This window comes from Gopherus evgoodei, chromosome 10 (genome assembly GCF_007399415.2).
Source record: "Gopherus evgoodei ecotype Sinaloan lineage chromosome 10, rGopEvg1_v1.p, whole genome shotgun sequence".
NCBI lineage: Eukaryota > Metazoa > Chordata > Testudines > Testudinidae > Gopherus > Gopherus evgoodei.
The window spans coordinates 76174212-76192515 of record NC_044331.1 but is presented as its reverse complement, the minus strand read 5'-3'; the positions used below and the strand labels follow the sequence as shown (position 1 = coordinate 76192515).

General features: G+C 41.6%; 1 protein-coding gene across 1 annotated transcript in view; it reads right to left on the bottom strand.

Annotated features, from left to right (window-relative positions):
• SDK1 (sidekick cell adhesion molecule 1) overlaps nucleotides 1–18304 on the bottom strand; it is a 657393-nt gene that overhangs the window by 137031 nt on the left and 502058 nt on the right. Inside the window, 3 exon segments of the mRNA XM_030578466.1 lie at nucleotides 8954–9135; nucleotides 14275–14415; nucleotides 15293–15440. Coding sequence (XP_030434326.1) covers nucleotides 8954–9135; nucleotides 14275–14415; nucleotides 15293–15440 — 471 coding nt within the window.

Here is an 18304-nt window from a genome sequence, read left to right as displayed (position 1 = left end):
CATTGCTTAGGAATTATTATCCCTCATTATGCTGGGGCGGCTGCCCCATACAGGGAGAAGAAGGGGTTAAAAGCAGCACCAGGGAGGCTGAGCAGAAGCCAGTAATTAGGAAAGGGCTTACTGAGCCCACCTCAAGGGGGAAGCCTTGCTGGAGCAGCCAATCAGGGCAGGCAAGGGCCATATATAAAGGGCTGCTCAGCAGAGCAGAGGGGAGTCTCTCTCTGGAAGGTAAGGGAAGAGGACTGGCTACCTGAAGAAGCACCCTAGATAGAGCAATGCTGGGCAGGGGTAGCAGAGGGTGAGCTGCTGGCTGACCACTGCCAGGCTGGAGCCTTGCTACAAGGGCTGAGAGGGTGCTAGGGCTACAGGGGAAGTGGTCCAGGGAGAATAGGCAGGAGATTGGAGGAGGGCAGTAGGTGGCTGCTGGCTATAGATTCCCTGGTTGGGACCCAGAGTAGCGAGCAGGCCTGGGTCCCCTTCCCTTGCACCCCACTTGCCAATGAGGAAAGTGGCCAGTATCCAGAGTGCAGTTTGCCCCTGAAGTGAGGAGCTGGACCTTGGAGTGCAGTTGGCCACTGAGGCAAGTGGTGGGACTAAGGACTGTCGGCCCACCCTTGGAAGGGGGGGAGAAAGCAGAGTGGGGTACAGCTGGAGGGCTGTGCCCAGAAGATGACGCTGTGGTCTGGGGAACGATGTGGGTCCAAAGAGTGGCGACAGCAGTGATGGCAGGCATGACACCACTAGCTGAAGGTGGACTGGAAGGACTGAGAGCTAATTCCCAGGATGACCAGCAGGAGGTGCTGTGCTGGTGAGTCCCGCCCTGTTACACTCAAACCTCTTCTTATCAAAAACTCTGATGAAACCTGTCATGTCACTGAAGTCCTGTGATGTGTGTGTAGTCCTATTCATAGCTTTCTTGTGTAGTGTTTTGCATATTTGATGGCTCACATTAGAATAGGCTGACCAGACAGCAAGTGTGAAAAATCAGGACAGGGGGTAGTGGGTAATAGGAGCCCAAATATTGGGACTGTCCCTATAAAATCGGGATATCTGGTCACCCTACATTAGAAAAGCTTATTTTTAAAATTAAAATTCCTGCCTTCCTGTATATATTTCTTTATTATTTTTATAATGTATTTGTCAGAGATTTCCTATTATAGGAGAAGTGTTTGAAACATCTTTTACCCTTAGTTTGATGTTAGAAAGTTATGAACAGCTGATTGACGGATTATAATATCCTCCTGCATCGTATTTTGACATGAGAGGTAAATCAAGCATCATCCTCTCCCCTTTTTCCTTCTTCTTCTCCTTAATTAATTTTGACACTTCAATCTTATTGGCATTATATTGGTTTATATGTATGTGTGTACACATACACACACACACACTGTTTATATACATATGTGTAAAATCTGAATGTTTTTGGTTGCCTACAGAAAAATGAAATTCTAACACTCATTCATATAAATCAGAGAATACCACTAGGAATAGTTTATTGTTCATAGAGTACAACGAATATATGTAAAAGTGACCGAATATTGTTATGCAGGATACATGATATTTAACTATCAAGCCATTCCTAACAATAAAAGTTGTAAAACATTTTCTGTATCCTCCACATTGCAAGCTTATTCCTATTTTGGATTTTGTTAGACATCATCTTTTTCTTTAATGGTGAAATCTGGGTGCCATTGATTTCAGTGATGCCAGGATTTCATCCTGAGTTCAGAGGGCCTTTCAGGAATTAGGAAATCTGCTTTGTGGGAATTATCATTTGCTACAGCACTGAGAATTTACTAACAGAAACGGAGCCTGGCCCCTACAAATACAGGTTTTCATTTATAATTCTCACTTTAGTAAACTTCTAAGAAACCCAAGCAAACACTTAGGAGTGTTTACAAAAGTTTTAGAAATGTGGATAACCAATTTTTTTTCATTTCTTTTTATGAATGTTCTGAAACTAGAATAAATCATTCTAGTCCAAAAATACCTATTACAAGAAGAAAAATGATGGAGTAAAAAAAAACGTAAACAGAAAAAAATAAAATCTTTGGTATGCTGGAAATCATGATTTATGGTATAATTTATCTTTGGAATTCTTTATAGAAAATCAGCATCTACATCTTAATTAATTCATTTTAAAAATGGAGAAAACCAGGCTGGCTAATGGGCATAAGCTTAATTTTAATTGCATAAGCATAATACAATCAATTTTTATCAGTTAAAATGTGGCAATATAATCCTGAATTTACTTCAAAGCATAATGCTAAATTCTCTCTTTATGAGCTGAAGTTAAAGTTGACCTCCATGGTTATCTGAACAAGCGTGTATTAAAACATGAACTTGGGCTGTGCTACATTTACATCATAGCTGACCTCTCAAACAATGCTCCAAATTAAATCATCAGTAAGTAGCAAGAGCCGAAATTGGTAACAAAGGTACCTCTAATTATACACAATATTTAGCTAGGCAGATCTGTGCCTCATGTTATATATTTCTTATTATCAAGGAACACAAAACTATTCCTTTAAACAAGTATTTACAAAGAAATCCTTATGTAATTGCATGTTGGATTTTTTTAAATCTAATTTTGGTCATGTTTGTGATTATTCTGAAGATCTCACACTGGAGTACAGCTCCAACTTTGTGTGACACCTTTGAAATGTCCCTGAATTTCAGAGCATAAAGTTGATACGACAGAACCTAGACTTTATACCTAGACTTTAGTAAGGCATTTGATACAGTTTCGCATGATATTCTTATAGATAAGCTAGGAAAGTACAATTTAGATGGGGCTACTATAAGGTGGGTGCATAACTGGCTGGATAACCGTACTCAGAGAGTAGTTGTTAATGGCTCCCAATCCTGCTGGAAAGGTATAACAAGTGGGGTTCCGCAGGGGTCTGTTTTGGGACCGGTTCTGTTCAATATCTTCATCAACGATTTAGATGTTGGCATAGAAAGTACGCTTATTAAGTTTGCGGACGATACCAAACTGGGAGGGATTGCAACTGCTCTGGAGGACAGGGTCAAAATTCAAAACGATCTGGACAAATTGGAGAAATGGTCTGAGGTAAACAGGATGAAGTTCAATAAAGATAAATGCAAAGTGCTCCACTTAGGAAGGAACAATCAGTTTCACACATACAGAATGGGAAGAGACTGTCTAGGAAGGAGTATGGCAAAAAGAGATCTAGGGGTCATAGTGGACCACAAGCTTAATATGAGTGAACAGTGTGATACTGTTGCAAAAAAGGCAAACATGATTCTGGGATGCATTAACAGGTGTGTTGTAAACAAGACATGAGAAGTCATTCTTCCGCTTTACTCTGCGCTGGTTAGGCCTCAACTGGAGTATTGTGTCCAGTTCTGGGCACCGCATTTCAGGAAAGATGTGGAGAAATTGGAGAGGGTCCAGAGAAGAGCAACAAGAATGATTAAAGGTCTTGAGAACATGACCTATGAAGGAAGGCTGAAGGAATTGGGTTTGTTTAGTTTGGAAAAGAGAAGACTGAGATGGGACATGATAGCAGTTTTCAGGTATCTAAAAGGGTGTCATCAGGAGGAGGGAGAAAACTTGTTCACCTTAGCCTCCAATGACAGAACAAGAAGCAATGGCCTTAAACTGCAGCAAGGGAGATTTAGGCTGGACATTAGGAAAAAGTTCCTAACTGTCAGGGTAGTCAAACACTGGAATAGATTGCCTAGGGAAATTGTGGAATCTCCATCGCTAGAGATATTTAAGAGTAGGTTAGATAAATGTCTATCGGGGATGGTCTAGACAGTATTTGGTCCTGCCATGAGGGCAGGGGACTGGACTCGATGACCTCTCGAGGTCCCTTCCAGTCCTAGAGTCTATGAGTCTATGAGAACCAACCTTTATATTCCTCCAGTTAAAGTTAATCTGGCTAAAAACGTATTAGAACTCAGCTGCTTGAATTGTAAAACGTTCTAAAACTACTCTTAGCAGAAAAGGTCATGGAGGCACTGTAGACAAAAATCATTAAATGGGGTTGGCCAACAAGATTATGGGAATAAGAAGGAATTAAGGATGAACACATGTCCATATCTCTAGCTATGTGTGAATAGGGATTTAAATCTCACACCGATTAAGATAGACAGACTACCAGTTTTAAATATAAATCTTCAACAAAGGCATGCAGAAATATCCCAAGCTCCTGACTTTCAGGATGCCAACTTTCACATCTCAATAAGGCTGGCTCACAGATTTTTCTCTATCTGAGAATTTGGTTGTTCTTTTAATGCAGTGGTTTCAGGTGCTAAACTGTGGAGCCCCAGTGGGAGCTCTGGAAATCATTTTGCCTCAAAGTTGCAATTCTTATTGTGCAGCTGCTGATACACCCCCTTAGGGAATGAAGCATTTTCTCTCTAAGCACCTGGCCTGAGATCCAGGGCTTTAATTCTGTGCCTCTTCTGTGTAGGGGCACGATGGGGAAGTGAGCTCCTTGTTCCCTCCCATCTTGATAAATCATAAAGCAGCAGTTCACAATCTGACCGTAGACAACTGGCTGCTCTAAGCAGATTCCCCTCTGCAAGTCTCTTGCTCTTTGTTTCAGCCACTTAGACTAAAGGAATAACAGGGAGAAATCTTTTTTTTAACTAACAAAGAACCCAACACTTGGAGATGATACTCTTGATTCAAGGATAGCAGCTACATTTCTTCCTCGGGACTATTTTCTACACACAGAAGGCAGCCCTGCTGGCAAGTTTTCAATGAAAAGGGAACAAGATTTTCTTTGTGACTCCCTTCATATTGCTAAGGAGGAAACATCATCAGAATACTTATCTTGCTCTTCTGCCTCTCCCTACCATGTCTATCAAGGATTCACTAATCTAGTGGTTCCAACCTCTCATGAGTTCAAGAAGCACCATTCACTTAACTGTTCCTAACCTTTATGATAGGCACAGGTACACCCAATAGAGGATGTGTCTAAACTGCACTGCTTCTAAAGCAAAAAAGAAAGATCAGACTATGTAGCTATGTCTTGGAACTTTGGGCTACAAGATTGGCCCTCAGAACTTTCCTGCTATCAGTTGGAGGAAAGATGGCTGAATTGTCACATACAACATGAATACTAAGGGGGGTGCTGAACTATCCAGTGGGTTTCATTCTCTCCTTTTTCCCTCTCATGGGAGAAGGGTGTGTTGATGGAATACATCCGTCTAATTTCGGTTGTTGGGCTTAGTGTGTAGGTGCTGGGTGGTGTTGACCACCTGCAATACAGAGGAAGTTAGACGAGATGATCTGGTGGTCTCCTCTGGCCTAAATGCTATGACTCTAAGAGATGCATTTCCTTTTGCGCTACACTTTCCAGTCAAAAAGAATTTCTCTGAGAACAACTTAAACCTCAGGTTTCAGGACCAGTATGAATGACCTCTCTTTTCTTCCAGTTGGCTCGCTTAGAATAGACCTATTGGTTTCCTGAAGCAATGTAACGTACCCAAATTTATTTTGAGAGTGAGTCATAAAGGCATTTTTTTTTTCTGGGATGGAGGCCTTTTCTCCTGGTCCCTTTGGTACTTCAGTTCTTGCAGAAAATAAAATAGAGCAGGGTTTGGTAGTTCTGGGTTGTACTGGGCAAGCATGGTTCTTCAACCTGTTGACATTATCATTGGCCCTCTGTCTTTACTAATCTCACTGATCTCCTCTGAAAAGAACATCTTGAGACAATTTGCCTGGTAGTATGGCTCGTGTCCATAATGTCTGAAGGTTTTGAGTGTTTATAGTTTTGAGTTTTGCCCTATTGTAACTGGAGAGCATTTTCCATATTACAGATTCTAAGTACAATAGGCCACCTAGGAACCTATTTTGCCCCCTTACGACTATGACCATAGCATTTGAGCACTTCCCAAGTATTTAAAGCAACAATAATTCTAATTCTTTTTCATTACCACACTTGTTGGAGAAATAGCTTGAGTAAAATGGTATGAAATGGGATCAATGTTACAGACTGTTTCCTCACAAAATCAGACAGATGAATATTGAAATTATAACTTTCTCCTTGGGTTCTGGAAGTAGCTTTTGAGCGCTGGAGACTCAGGTATAGTTCTCCTCAGTATGTAGCCACAGTCTCTCAGACACATCACAAAGGTGACCCTCGAGGACTATGAAAGTGGGCGAGGAATGTGATGTCTATCTACTATGTAAGCTACTTGAAGGCTAATGTAAATCCATGGACTGGCATTTAACTTTGGGAGGAGCTGTTCAAAGGGACAGCATCTCAGAAGTCAATACAATTGATGAGATTGAAGTGCTAGACCCCACAGTGAAGGGAAGAAAAATTGTCTCTCTCCTGGACCAAACACAGCAAGGGAGACTACTTGCATCACCCTCCAAAAGACTTTCTGTATATGAAATAACTCTTCTGTGCAGAGATACTTGAAAGCCTCAACTTTTCACACAGTGATGAAAAGTCCTGAAGGACTCTGTTCAAATGAGCAACAGCTACTCTGTGCAGAAAGTTGGCACATATCCCTGTCAAAGATAACATCAAAGTAGTAAGGAACAGCTGGAGAAACCCTGATGAAGAAAGCCATATATATACAGTATCAAACGGTTATACTGAATATCCCACTGAAAAGACTTTTGGGGTTTTGAAACAGTCAAAGCCTCAGGATGTTGCATGCTTTGCCAATATCTCTCAAAGGACCTCATTGACATTATAACTCAGTTTCTGTGAGAGTTCAGGTCTTCAGGCGTCTTGCAAGTTACGTTCTCTTAGACACAGGCCACAAGTTATTTTAAAAGAGCTCTGAGCAGCTGATAGTCAACTATGGGTTCTTGGGCTGCCACTACCAAATGCCAAAAAGACTAACAAAAGTCCAATCATATGCATTCAGGGGTAAGGCCACAGCTCATGTGGCCAATGAGATGGAGGGGAATTCAATATTAATGTGTTGGTCTGCTCTCAGCACTCATTTGCATGGCACATTCAACTAATGCCAGGTATTTCAGGTATTTTTTTTCTATCCACAGACAGGCAGGTTCTTGCCAGTGCAACCCAAATCACTAGTGTGTGTGTGGAGAGGTGGGCAAGGTGCATAGATGTAGGTTTCTTAGGCTCATCTTTAAACTATATTAAGTATTACAAGACCAGGGTCGGCTCTACAGTTTTTGCTGCCCCAAGCAGCACACCGAATTGCCGCCAGACAGCGGGGGCAGTCTGTGCGCTCTTAGGTTGGCAGGCACTTTTTCACAGTGATGTCAATTCGGCGGCAGCTTCTATGTTTAGCTGAAGCCGCCCTGAACAACTAAACACAGAAGCTGCCACAGAATTGCCACTGCCGCGGAAACGCGCCTGCCCCCTAAGGGCACACGGACTGCCCCCGCTGCCCGTGGCAGCAATTCGGCTCGCTGCCTGGGGCGGCGAAAACGTAGGGTCTGCCGCCCCTTGCAGAATGCTGCCCCAAGCACCAGCTTGGAATTCTGGTGCCTGGAGCTGGCCCCGTACAAGACATAGTTTCCACCCATGGTCTGATTTACGTTCCTAATCTCCTGCTGGTTTGGTTTAGGAGGCACAGTCAGCAGTGAGAAATGGTCACAAACAGGTGTCTGTACATTCTCCCATTGCAGGAAGAGTGGCACAGGACATGATACATTTCTTAACGTATGGAGACCTGATATTAACTCTGCTTCAGGATACACTGGGGCTGTGCAGCTCCCATCTGTTCAACTCCAAATGTGAAAAGGATTCAAACTGTTTTTAAAGTGGGTTGAAAGCCTGAGGATATCCGCAAGAAAATTAGGGGATGGCAACATCCATTATGGAGCTATTTATTGCTATTGTGAATTACTTAAAAAGGGAAGACCTAGCTTTTTCATCTGTTCTAAGTAACTATTACATAAAGATGAATAGGGCATTGTAGATTGTCCTGCATTATAAATACTTCTACCAGTCACACTGAATGACAACAGACAGCAAACTAACGAAAGATAACAGCAGCTATCATATCAGAGTCAATTGCAGGGTTAAACAAAGAGTCAGAAGTCAGAAACCTGGGTCTTAGCAGAGGGAAGGTCAAGGTGCTGTGATAGCTTGAATTGTACAACTAAACGAGAATGGAAACTAATGTACGAAAGTGATTTTAGATTTTCCATTTAGAAACCAATTCACGGTAGAGAACTGGGATATATAATATTACTCCTATCTAATAGCAGAAGACTTTAAGAAATGCATGTCCAGCTCCGATACAAAGTTTTTAAAGGGCTGGAGGTTGTCTACTTATTTCTATATTGCAAGACTTTAGATTCTCTGAGATATAACTTGGACTGTTTTCTTGCTCTTTAAGTGTCTTGATAGACTAGTCCTGCACTTGGGTAGTCTAGTTTAAAAATCTCTCTAACACTCACAATACATGTATTCACATCATAATGTACACCTATCAACAATTAGCAAACCATTACATATACTTCCCTGATTAAAAACTAACATGCACTGTAAACGTGTAAGTTTTTCAAATAGTTTAATTATTTTTATGACCTACTAAAGCAGAGATCATGAGACTGTCTATTGCTCAAAATTTAGTCCTGTAATCATGGAAATTAATGCAAATCTTAAGGGCCTGACTCTCAATTATGCTAAGGATTCTTCAGACTGATCCAGTAGTGTAAACACACCTTTCAGGAGGTGTAAAAGTAATTACAAATCCTTTTGTTTATAGATGTAATTTCCACCCACTTCAGGGCACCTGTATATTGCCAGAGAGGTGTAAAGGAGCTTTAGTATAAATGAGAATAAGACTTATTGTTCCCTTTTCCTCTTGGTAAATGCCTCTATCTCACTTGAACCTCTCCTGTAGAATCCTCTGTCCCTAGAGTATGTTTCCCTTCACAAAGGGAAACATATGACAAACACTTGCACTATTTGTTCACTCTGTCTCAAAATTAGTGATTGCAAAGGATTTGCAGTTTAGACTGCAGAGTGGAGCTCACCTCCCTGTAAAGTGTACTCTGTCACTGCTCTGCTGAATGCTCCCAGCCCGGCTCCATTATAAGATGCCACCTGGATTTCATACTGAGTCCAGATGATCAGGTCTTTCACCAAACAGTAATTAATCTCTGCGCAGGTGATGTTCTTATAGTGATACTCCCCAGGGAGGCCTGCCAGGCGATATCTGCATACAGAAAAGGAAAATTCAATGCAGTCAGTTAAAAGGCATCAATTATAGCAAATGCACTGACTAGCAAAACCGCTTCCTCTCTGAAGATGCAATATTCAAACTTTTCCTGCAGAATTATACAAAGGCTAATAGAACATCCTCAAAACAACACACTAACCCCGATAAGGTCATACCCTGCTTGACTGCTATAGTATTTATAATCTGATTTCACTGAAATTACACGCTCAGGGCTAAACAAAACTGGCATTTTATCCTGTTATGTCTGTAGAAAAATTATAGCTTTTTAAATGTGGCTTGTCTAGTAAAAGCTGTGATTTACTATAAAAAATATCACGGACAGGATTTTTATCAGGGTGCTGATGGAAATCAGTTTGAGAAATGTTTTCTTCCTCAGCCTCAACCTGAAAAGCAAGAAGATCTCAGTAGTGTTGAGGCCTTGTGGTCAAAGGGACTGTCAGCTCAAGCCTGCAACAGGAATCCACTTTCACAGAATGATTATAACAAGGCCTGAAACAGGGGTTGCCCCTAGGGACTGAAGACCTTGCTAGAGAGTGGGAATCAGAAGAATGGTAATTCGGAGATGAAACAGTTTGCCAAATGAGGATTAGTAATATATCTCTATCTATATAGTGATGAACCTCTGCCAAAGAAGTGGAGCAACTGAATACATTTTCCTCTAGGAGGAGTTATGGAAAATAGAATTGATTTGGATGCATATTTTAGAGCCTTTTTTTGGTGTGGTCCTTTTGCATTCTGAGAATCCACTTTTCTATAATTATCATTTCCTCTCAAACAACCCTTGGAAATTTGAGTGAGGCTGTTTGCTTTTTTCCCTTTAGGAATAAGTTGTGTAGTAGATACGTACAATATGCTTATCAACATATCAGAAATAAGTAGACCAAACAGCATTATGACTTGCAAATGAAGCACTGCTATTCTGTGAAAAGGCAACTATGGGAAGGTTTGGATTTTTATTCATCATACTATTTTTATGCTGTTTTAAGTCAGCCCCTGCTTAGCAATAACTAAAGGCTTATCTACATGAGAAAGTTTCATTGGTTCATTTACGGTGTGATTTTAAACCAATATAAGTTTAATCAGTGCAATCCCTGTGTTTAGACAAGGCCTAATTCTCAGAGATTTTGTTGTTCCTAGAGAGATCTCAGTGCAGCTCTTGATCACCCAATAGCAGTGATACAGACAACCCCAAAGAGTTGGGAGAGCAGTGTGGCTTCCTGACTTGATCATGTTTTGTACTGAGACTACAGCAGCATAGCTCCATGAAATGTTAACAGAAAATCACAAGGCAAATATAGCAAAGCAATGTCAGGATCTCCCCCTGGGATTATTAGGTGGCTCACTCTGCCTCCATTCAATGCAAGACCTCCCCTTCCTTCACTTATGGGATGATAGGAAGGTTGTATGAATCTTGGCAATGTCAATTCTTTGCTCAGCACTCTGTTTTCTCTCATAGATGGCAGTCAAAGTGTAGAATGCTCCTGTGGTCTAATTTACCGTGCTCTTAGCATGACACTGTCATAACTGTCCTACTCAGTTCTGAACCTTAGAGTTCAAAACATGAGAAGCTAGCATGAGACCTCCAAAGCTTAATTACCAGCTTAGATCTGATATCGCTGCCACCAGCCAGAAGATTAGAGTGTCTGGCTCACTCTAGTCTCCCCAAAACCTTCCCTGGGGGACCCCAAGACTCAGATTCCTTGAGTCTCACAACAAAGGGGAATAAACCATTTCCCTTCCCCCTCCTCCCCTCCAGGTGTTCCCTCCCTGGGTTCCTGGAGAGATATACAGATTCCAGCTCCGTGAATCTACACAAAGGGATTCCACCCTCTTTACCTCCTCCCAGATTTCCCCGCCCTGGGGACCCTAGGATACTCCTTGCTTCAAGTCCTTGAAACACAAGTACTGAGAGATCTTCTCTCTCTCCCCTCACCCAGAGGGTATGAAAAGTCAGGCTTAGTAAATCTAACACAAAGATTTTCCCCCCTGACTTCTTCCTCCCACCAATCCCCTGGTGAGCTGCAGACTCAATTCCCTGGAGTCCCCACTAAAAAGAAACTCCAACAGGTCTTAAAAAGAAAGCTTTATATAAAAAAGAAAGAAAAAGACATTAAAAATAGTCTCTGTATTAAGGTAACAATATACAGGGTCAATTGCTTAAAGGAAAAAAATGAATAAACAGCCTTATCCAAAAAGAATACAATTTAAAACATTCCAGCAACTACACACATGTAAATACAAACAAAAAAACCAATATGAACCTATTGTCTTACTATCCTTGTACTTACAACTTGGAAACAGAAGATTAGAAAGCCAGGAGATAGAGAGATCCCTCTCAGAGCCAAGAGAAAAAGAACAGACCAAGAACAAAGGACTCACACCCAAAACTTCCCTCCACCCAGATTTGAAAAGGTCTTGTTTCCTGATTGGTCCTCTGGTCAGGTTTCAGGTTGTTTGTTTGTTAATCCTTTTATAGGTGAAAGAGACATTAACCCTTAGCTATCTGTTTATGACAGACACACCTATAAAAAACAACACTCTGCTGGTGAGAAAAAGAGCAGAGGAGAAAGGCCAGTTCAGAAATGTTATGTCCTAGTGATTTTTCTCACCATATATATACTTTGATGTATATTGCACAGGCTTTGTGCAGTGCACTTTCACTTTTAAGATCAGGCATTCTGTCAGTTTAAGTCCAATACATCCTCTATGGTGGAATTCTATGCTGCAAAGACAGAGAAATGGACCTGATGTTATAGTGGGTCTTTCACAGCCTTAATTTCAAAAGGCATCTTTAATACAGAGCTACTGTAGTCTAACTCAGCTGAAACTAGTACAGAAAATCCCTTCAACAGCAGATACCTTCCTGTAACCCTCACGTTTTGAATCCCAAGAACAACCCTGAAATATTACAGGGGAAAGTTTTGTTACAATTTTAAATTCCTGTTGAATGGTTTGTTTCCCTACTCAGGAGCCTAGACATAATAATTTAAATGTCTCTAAAGAATGTTTTCAACAAACTCGTACAGACTGATGACAATGGACTAGATAACTCTCTACTATTATGAAAAGGGACGTTAAAGAGAGGACAGGGATCAACTATGCTAATTTTGCATGAGCTGCAGAAGGAAATGTTTAACCTAAAAATTAGTCAACATGTTATATGAAACAGTCAGACAGTAGAACAGGCTAGGAAGGGTAGGGAGGCTGCAGAATTGCTATCTCCAGAGGTATTTAAGGGCAGACTAACTACCAATCTATTAGGGCTGGTTTAGGAATAACAAAACCAACCCTGTGACAAAGCAAAGGAATGGACTAGCTGTCCCACTAGAATGCCTTTTGATCCCACTAATTCAACAGTATATCAGCACCAGAGAAAATGGTAACAGATTCTCTGATCCACCAAGGTTGCTTACCAACCAGACATGTGAAGACATCTTCCTCTGTAGGGGGAAATCTTCTAAAATAACCTCCCTCACCAACCCTCAAGTAAATGGGGAGGAAGGGACATAGTAGGGCAGAGCTGAGTTCCACCAAACAGGACACTATACTGCCATTAGGGACCTCAGTAGTGTAAGCAAAGAGCAGGACACCTCCTGTTCCACTACAACCAGAGCCCTGAATCAGGGAGCTGCAACCAGCTCCCCATTAGATCTATGCCCAGTAGAGACTACGGGCCTGCAGCTTTCCCCAGCAATCCATCTGAACTCAAAGCTTCAGCTTTAGTCTTTGGCATACTGCAATTTTGATTCACAGGCTTTCACCAAGAAATGTAGTAAACTGGCCAAGATTGATGGCGTGCAAACAGTGTTGCCTACAGTTACCGTTTGTTATTTATAGACGAACCCATAGATGTGCATGATACCATAGTTGCTGCAAACAAATCCCTGCCCAGAGGAGCAGACAGTCTATAAAATGGATATAACACACAAAAAGATGACAATAAAAAAGAGTGGTGGAGAAAGCATACCATAGAGAGAGCTCACCAAATACGGTATGGTGTTGTGTACACATCTTTTCACTTTAAAAAATATTTTTTTACGAATTGACATTTGAAAATCTGCCAGGTAAGAAGGCTGGGGTGCAGGAATATAGTCAAGAGTTATATAAACCACCTTGTTGTATCCTCTGATTGGTCATACAGACCTCACTGCTTGGGTGACAGGGAAATGGTTAATATACTTCAGCTGTGTCTGCACTAGACTTGGCAGGAAATTTCCACCCTCAGCAATACCACCAAAGCAGCTCCATCAATGGTAGCTAAGTGGTAACACTAGTGCAAAAAGGGCACTAGCACTTTTACCACCATATCCTTTAGCAGATTTAGAGGACTAGTAAAAATCCCACCAGACATCTGTATTCCGTCTAAACTGGGGCTCCAACCTTGCTTGGTACTATACCAGTGGCTGTACAATCTTAGACTTCCCAGAAAAAAAACTGAGTGTAGACAAGGCCTTCTTGAGCAGAGGGAATGCCACAGCTGCCTGCTCTCACTGCAGGGACAATTAGGGAGCCACCTAGGAACCATACAATCACTGAGTCCAGTTGGACTGGTTACTAACTCCCAAAGAGACTAGAAAATGAATGTGGTCTGGGCAGTCTCTAAATCTGATCATACCCTGTTTTAGGAGCCACACCCCCTCCATAGAGAAGTGGAAAGTTCGGATTAAATAAGTGGTTTTCAGTTACCCATTTGAAGTCCCTTTACGTTGATTTAGTATAGGTGGGCTGCAGAAAGACTATTTACTTAATTTATTTTCAACTCCAAACCTTGATCTGGCCATGGCTCACCTGATCTGTTACATCCTCTCTACTCTATTGGCAGTATCCTTGTTCCTCCAGAACCCAGAATGCCACTGTTCCACTTGTGTGACATGTCTTACAAATTATGAGCTCCTTGTGGTAGGGAGTCTTATTTGTCCGCAAAGCACTATGCACACATGGCACTGTGCAAATAATATCGAATGATAAATTAGAACAGAATTAGATATTGTCTTTTAAACATTCTTTCTTTTTTATTTGTATCACACCGCTAGGATGTCCACCTCTAACACACTACGACATTTAACGCCAGACTTTATATTAAGATCCCTCTAGGCCAGAGCATAAGTCACTTACCTTAGGATGTACCCATGTAGAACCCCATTATGTTCACTTTCAGGAGGAGGCTGCCACTGAACCATGATAGACTGATTGGTACGTCCACTCGCTACTATGTTTTTAGGAGGAGCACTGGGAGGTTCTTCAGGTAACATCAATCTAAGCACAAAAGAATGTGATGGGATGTGGGCGTTGGGAGAAAAAGAAAGCTCTAGCATTTTATTTTGTGTCCACTAAACGTGAACCAGCTTTATTTACTTAAGTCCAAAGATTAGAAAGAAGCTTAATGCTGATCAAACTACAGATGACTTTGCATGAAATAGTTGCAACAAATCAACATAATAGAAAATCAGTTAAGCAAGCAACAAGGAGGACAGATGAGGTAACCTCATTCTGTCTGAATCTCCCATGCTGCTACAACTGCATGAAAACATTATAAGCCTGAATGAGTTAGAGCTCAGATCAGAATCTGTGACTCCTTTGACTCTTTCAATATTTTTCATATCAAACATCTACATTTTGAAAAAGCCATTTAAACCTCAGCTGTTCTACAATTCATGCTCATAGCAAGCTTTGGTTTATAAAGATAGGGGGATGCATCTGAAACTAAATTTGATGAAGCCATTCTTTTATGCTATAACTGAAGCAATTATAGAAGTGACATGCTGTGACTGGGTGAGTGCTCTGCCCAGTCCAGAGTTAATCACTGAGTCTTAAACAGCAGGAAAAAATATGTTGGCCCTACATGCATTCACTTCATCTCCTTCTATGATCCTGTTTGATTGTTACTCTGCAAAGAGGGATGCACCTCTGTCCCCAATGCATGCAGAATGTGGTGCTGGTGCTAACTGCCAGTACGGCTAAATACTGCACGAAGTTCTTAGGCACTTCATGTAACCAGGGCTGTCTGCTGACTGCCCACATCCCCAAGCTGTGGTACAAAAGGTAACTTCATTTTAACAATTCTGAACAACTGACAGATTAGGGATTACTTCACATGCTGTGCATTTTACATAGGGATCTACTTTTACTTTACCTGCTGGTCTCAGTGCTATACTGGCCCTTGCCCACCTGGTTAACAGCGCACATCCTAAATTGGTAGGTACGGGCTGGAGTTAATCCACTCACAGTGATACTGGTCATCTTAGGGTTAACATTTGATAGATGCACTTTCCAGGGAGAGTCTGGTGGAGGAACACACAAACGTTAATAATATTGAGGTGCTTGTTAGAAGCCCTTAAAGTGAATATCTATGACTGCAATATGCTTCCTTTAACTTCTTTCCTCAGAAGAACCAAAGAAACCTTCCTATCTACCCCCACGATTAGGAAGATTGCACATCTGTCTACTGGAAAGGGATGCTACACTTGTCACTGTAATAACTAAAAACTGTATTCATTAACATTTTAATAAAAGGAAATGAGCATAATAAAGACAGATAGGCTGTGTATTTCGCGACCCATCTGTTTAGCAGTCCATTACACACCACACCTATGAGTGTCTCTGACTGAAGGGCGGTAATGAAATTCGCAGCTAGTCTGCAACATTTTTCTACCCAGCTTTCTAGCAGGTGTGGAAGAGTGACTCTGTCAGCCAAATTAGCTCTTCGCTGCAAGATCTGGGAAGGCTTCTACATGCCTGGATGTTTTCTACAGATGTATTGTCTTATATTCAGTCTAATAATTTCTTAGGTTGGCTCCTTGGAATAAACTGCTTCAGCAGTAGTGTAAAACCTCCACTGTCAGTTCACATACTTCACACTCTGAGCTTCTCTGCTATCTGAATTACATTCCCAAGTTTCAGAGAGGTGAAAAATGAAATATGTTGGAAATTAAATATTCTGTCATCTTTTCACTTTAGCATGTCAGATTTCTTGTACACAGTAGGTTGCAGGGCTGCTACTAGCAGGTCACACTTCTGTACCAGATATGAAGTGGCCATAGAGTTCCTTCTTTATAGCGAATAGATGTGGCTGAGATTAGTTTAAATAAAGTATGGTATACACTGTGCCACCTAGTGATAGATTAGTACAATACAGATTAGCATTCCATTATATCTCCCCCTTAAATTCTACATTCCTGCCATTTATAAAATGCACACGATCATGATTTGAAGTTCAGAAGACATTAATCTGTTAGGTGTCACTGAATCATACTGGTTTTCTAATTACATGATCTGAATGCATAGCAATTTAGTTATCTGGCTGTCCATTTGCTGCAACCATTGGCTATGTTCAGTTTGGAATCTTTGACTCATCATCATCTTGTTCTATGTCTGCCATCTGTAGAATTTTCTAATTGTTGAGTTCTGAACAAACTGTAGATGTTGACAGTTTCTGTTGAACTCTCCACTGTTGGCTTCCATCACATGTTCTGAACACCAAATTCTTTTTCTTTATGATAGTTGAAGTTTTTCTTTCCGATTTGACATGAACTCAGTCACCAGATTCTAGACGTGGCAGTTCTGAGTTGACACTGTTGTAAAAGAGTTCATAATCTTTTTTTCCCTCCTTTTTATCCAATTTGCAACTCTCTTCATGTCTGGCCATTTGGAAAAGACTCTCTCAAGTTGGAACAGCAGTGCTGAGTGGTCTTCCCAGCAGAAGTGATGTAGAACTAGAACCAGTAGCTGCTCTTGCTGTTATCTGTAACTCGGAACAAGAAATGGCTCTTCCAGCAGTAGGATTTTCTTGACTGTTTTTACCACTCTCTGTCTCTCCATTCACTTGTGAGTAATGTGGGCTGTTAGTAATATGATCAATCATATTTAGTTTGGAATGACTTAAATTCTGCTGCGCTGAATTGTAGTCCACTGTGTCACTAGTTGTTCTGGAATACCAAAGTGAGCAAAAGTACACTTGAGCTTAATAACACTGCATCACGCTTTGTCTTTCAAGTTAATTATTTCTATGCATTTGGAAAACAGGCCAGTACGATGAGGTAATGATGTCTTCTGAATTAGCATAAATCTGGAGCTAGTCTCTTCCAAAGTCTGTCTGGTAGAGGTGTTTCTACACTACATTGTTCAGCATTGTCTCTCAAGTTTATTTGTACTGGATCTCCTTTCAAAAGTCCAATATCTTCAAACTCCTCTGTCGAGTTCTTCCACCTTTTGCACTAGGGCCATCATGGCTAAGAAGGTTGTTGGTCTTTGACAGGGTTACCATATGTCTGAGTTTTCCTGGACGCAGCCTCTTCTTGAGCCTCTCTCTGTTCAGGTGACTTTTCAAATATCAGGAAATGTCTGGGGTTTTTGCAGAGCAGACAAGCGGCTGCTCAGAAAGAGCCCTGATTGGTCCACTTCCTAACTGGTCGCTCCCCTCCACTTGGAGCTGATTGGTCGATTCTCCCAAAAGCCACAGCTGAATCTCACCCACCCAGGTCCCAACTCCAAGCCCTGGGGAGGAGGTCCCACAGGGAGGTGCTGACTGACAACTGTCACTGCTTGCACCACCTGCCCTCACACCATGATAGGAAGCAACACCTGTGAGGACCCCCATCACAGGTTCTCCCTCTAGCACCTCCAACTGTACCCCCTATGCCATCCCTCCCTTCCGGCAATGTCCTCTTTTTGAGAATCTGAAATATGGTAACTCTAGTCTTTGATCACATGCACTCTGAATGTAAAGATATTGTTTCTGTGGTGAACTGACCATGCAATTCAAAATACCTCCAGGACAAGTCAGAACTGTCAGGTAACTTCAGCTCCAGGGGTGAGGGTGGGGTGGGGTTGAAGGTTATTGTAAGTCCCTTCAGAGATAACTCTGACATCTGCTCTTGAGTCAATTTTAAAGTCTTTCCATGAATATTACGTTTCACTCTCTAAACAGGCTCTCTGTCATCACTAAAGCTACGATTTTTTCAGAGGTGGCGGAAGTCACAAAATCTGACTTCCAGACCTCTGTCTTCAACCTGCAACAGCTTGGAGGTACAGGGTCCAAACCCCGCCCCCCTCAAACTCCGAGCCCACCACAGCTGGAAGGGGGGCCCTGGAGCTTGGAGCAGGTCCCCGCAGCTGTCTAGCCACTGTAGGGCCATGTGGGGACCCC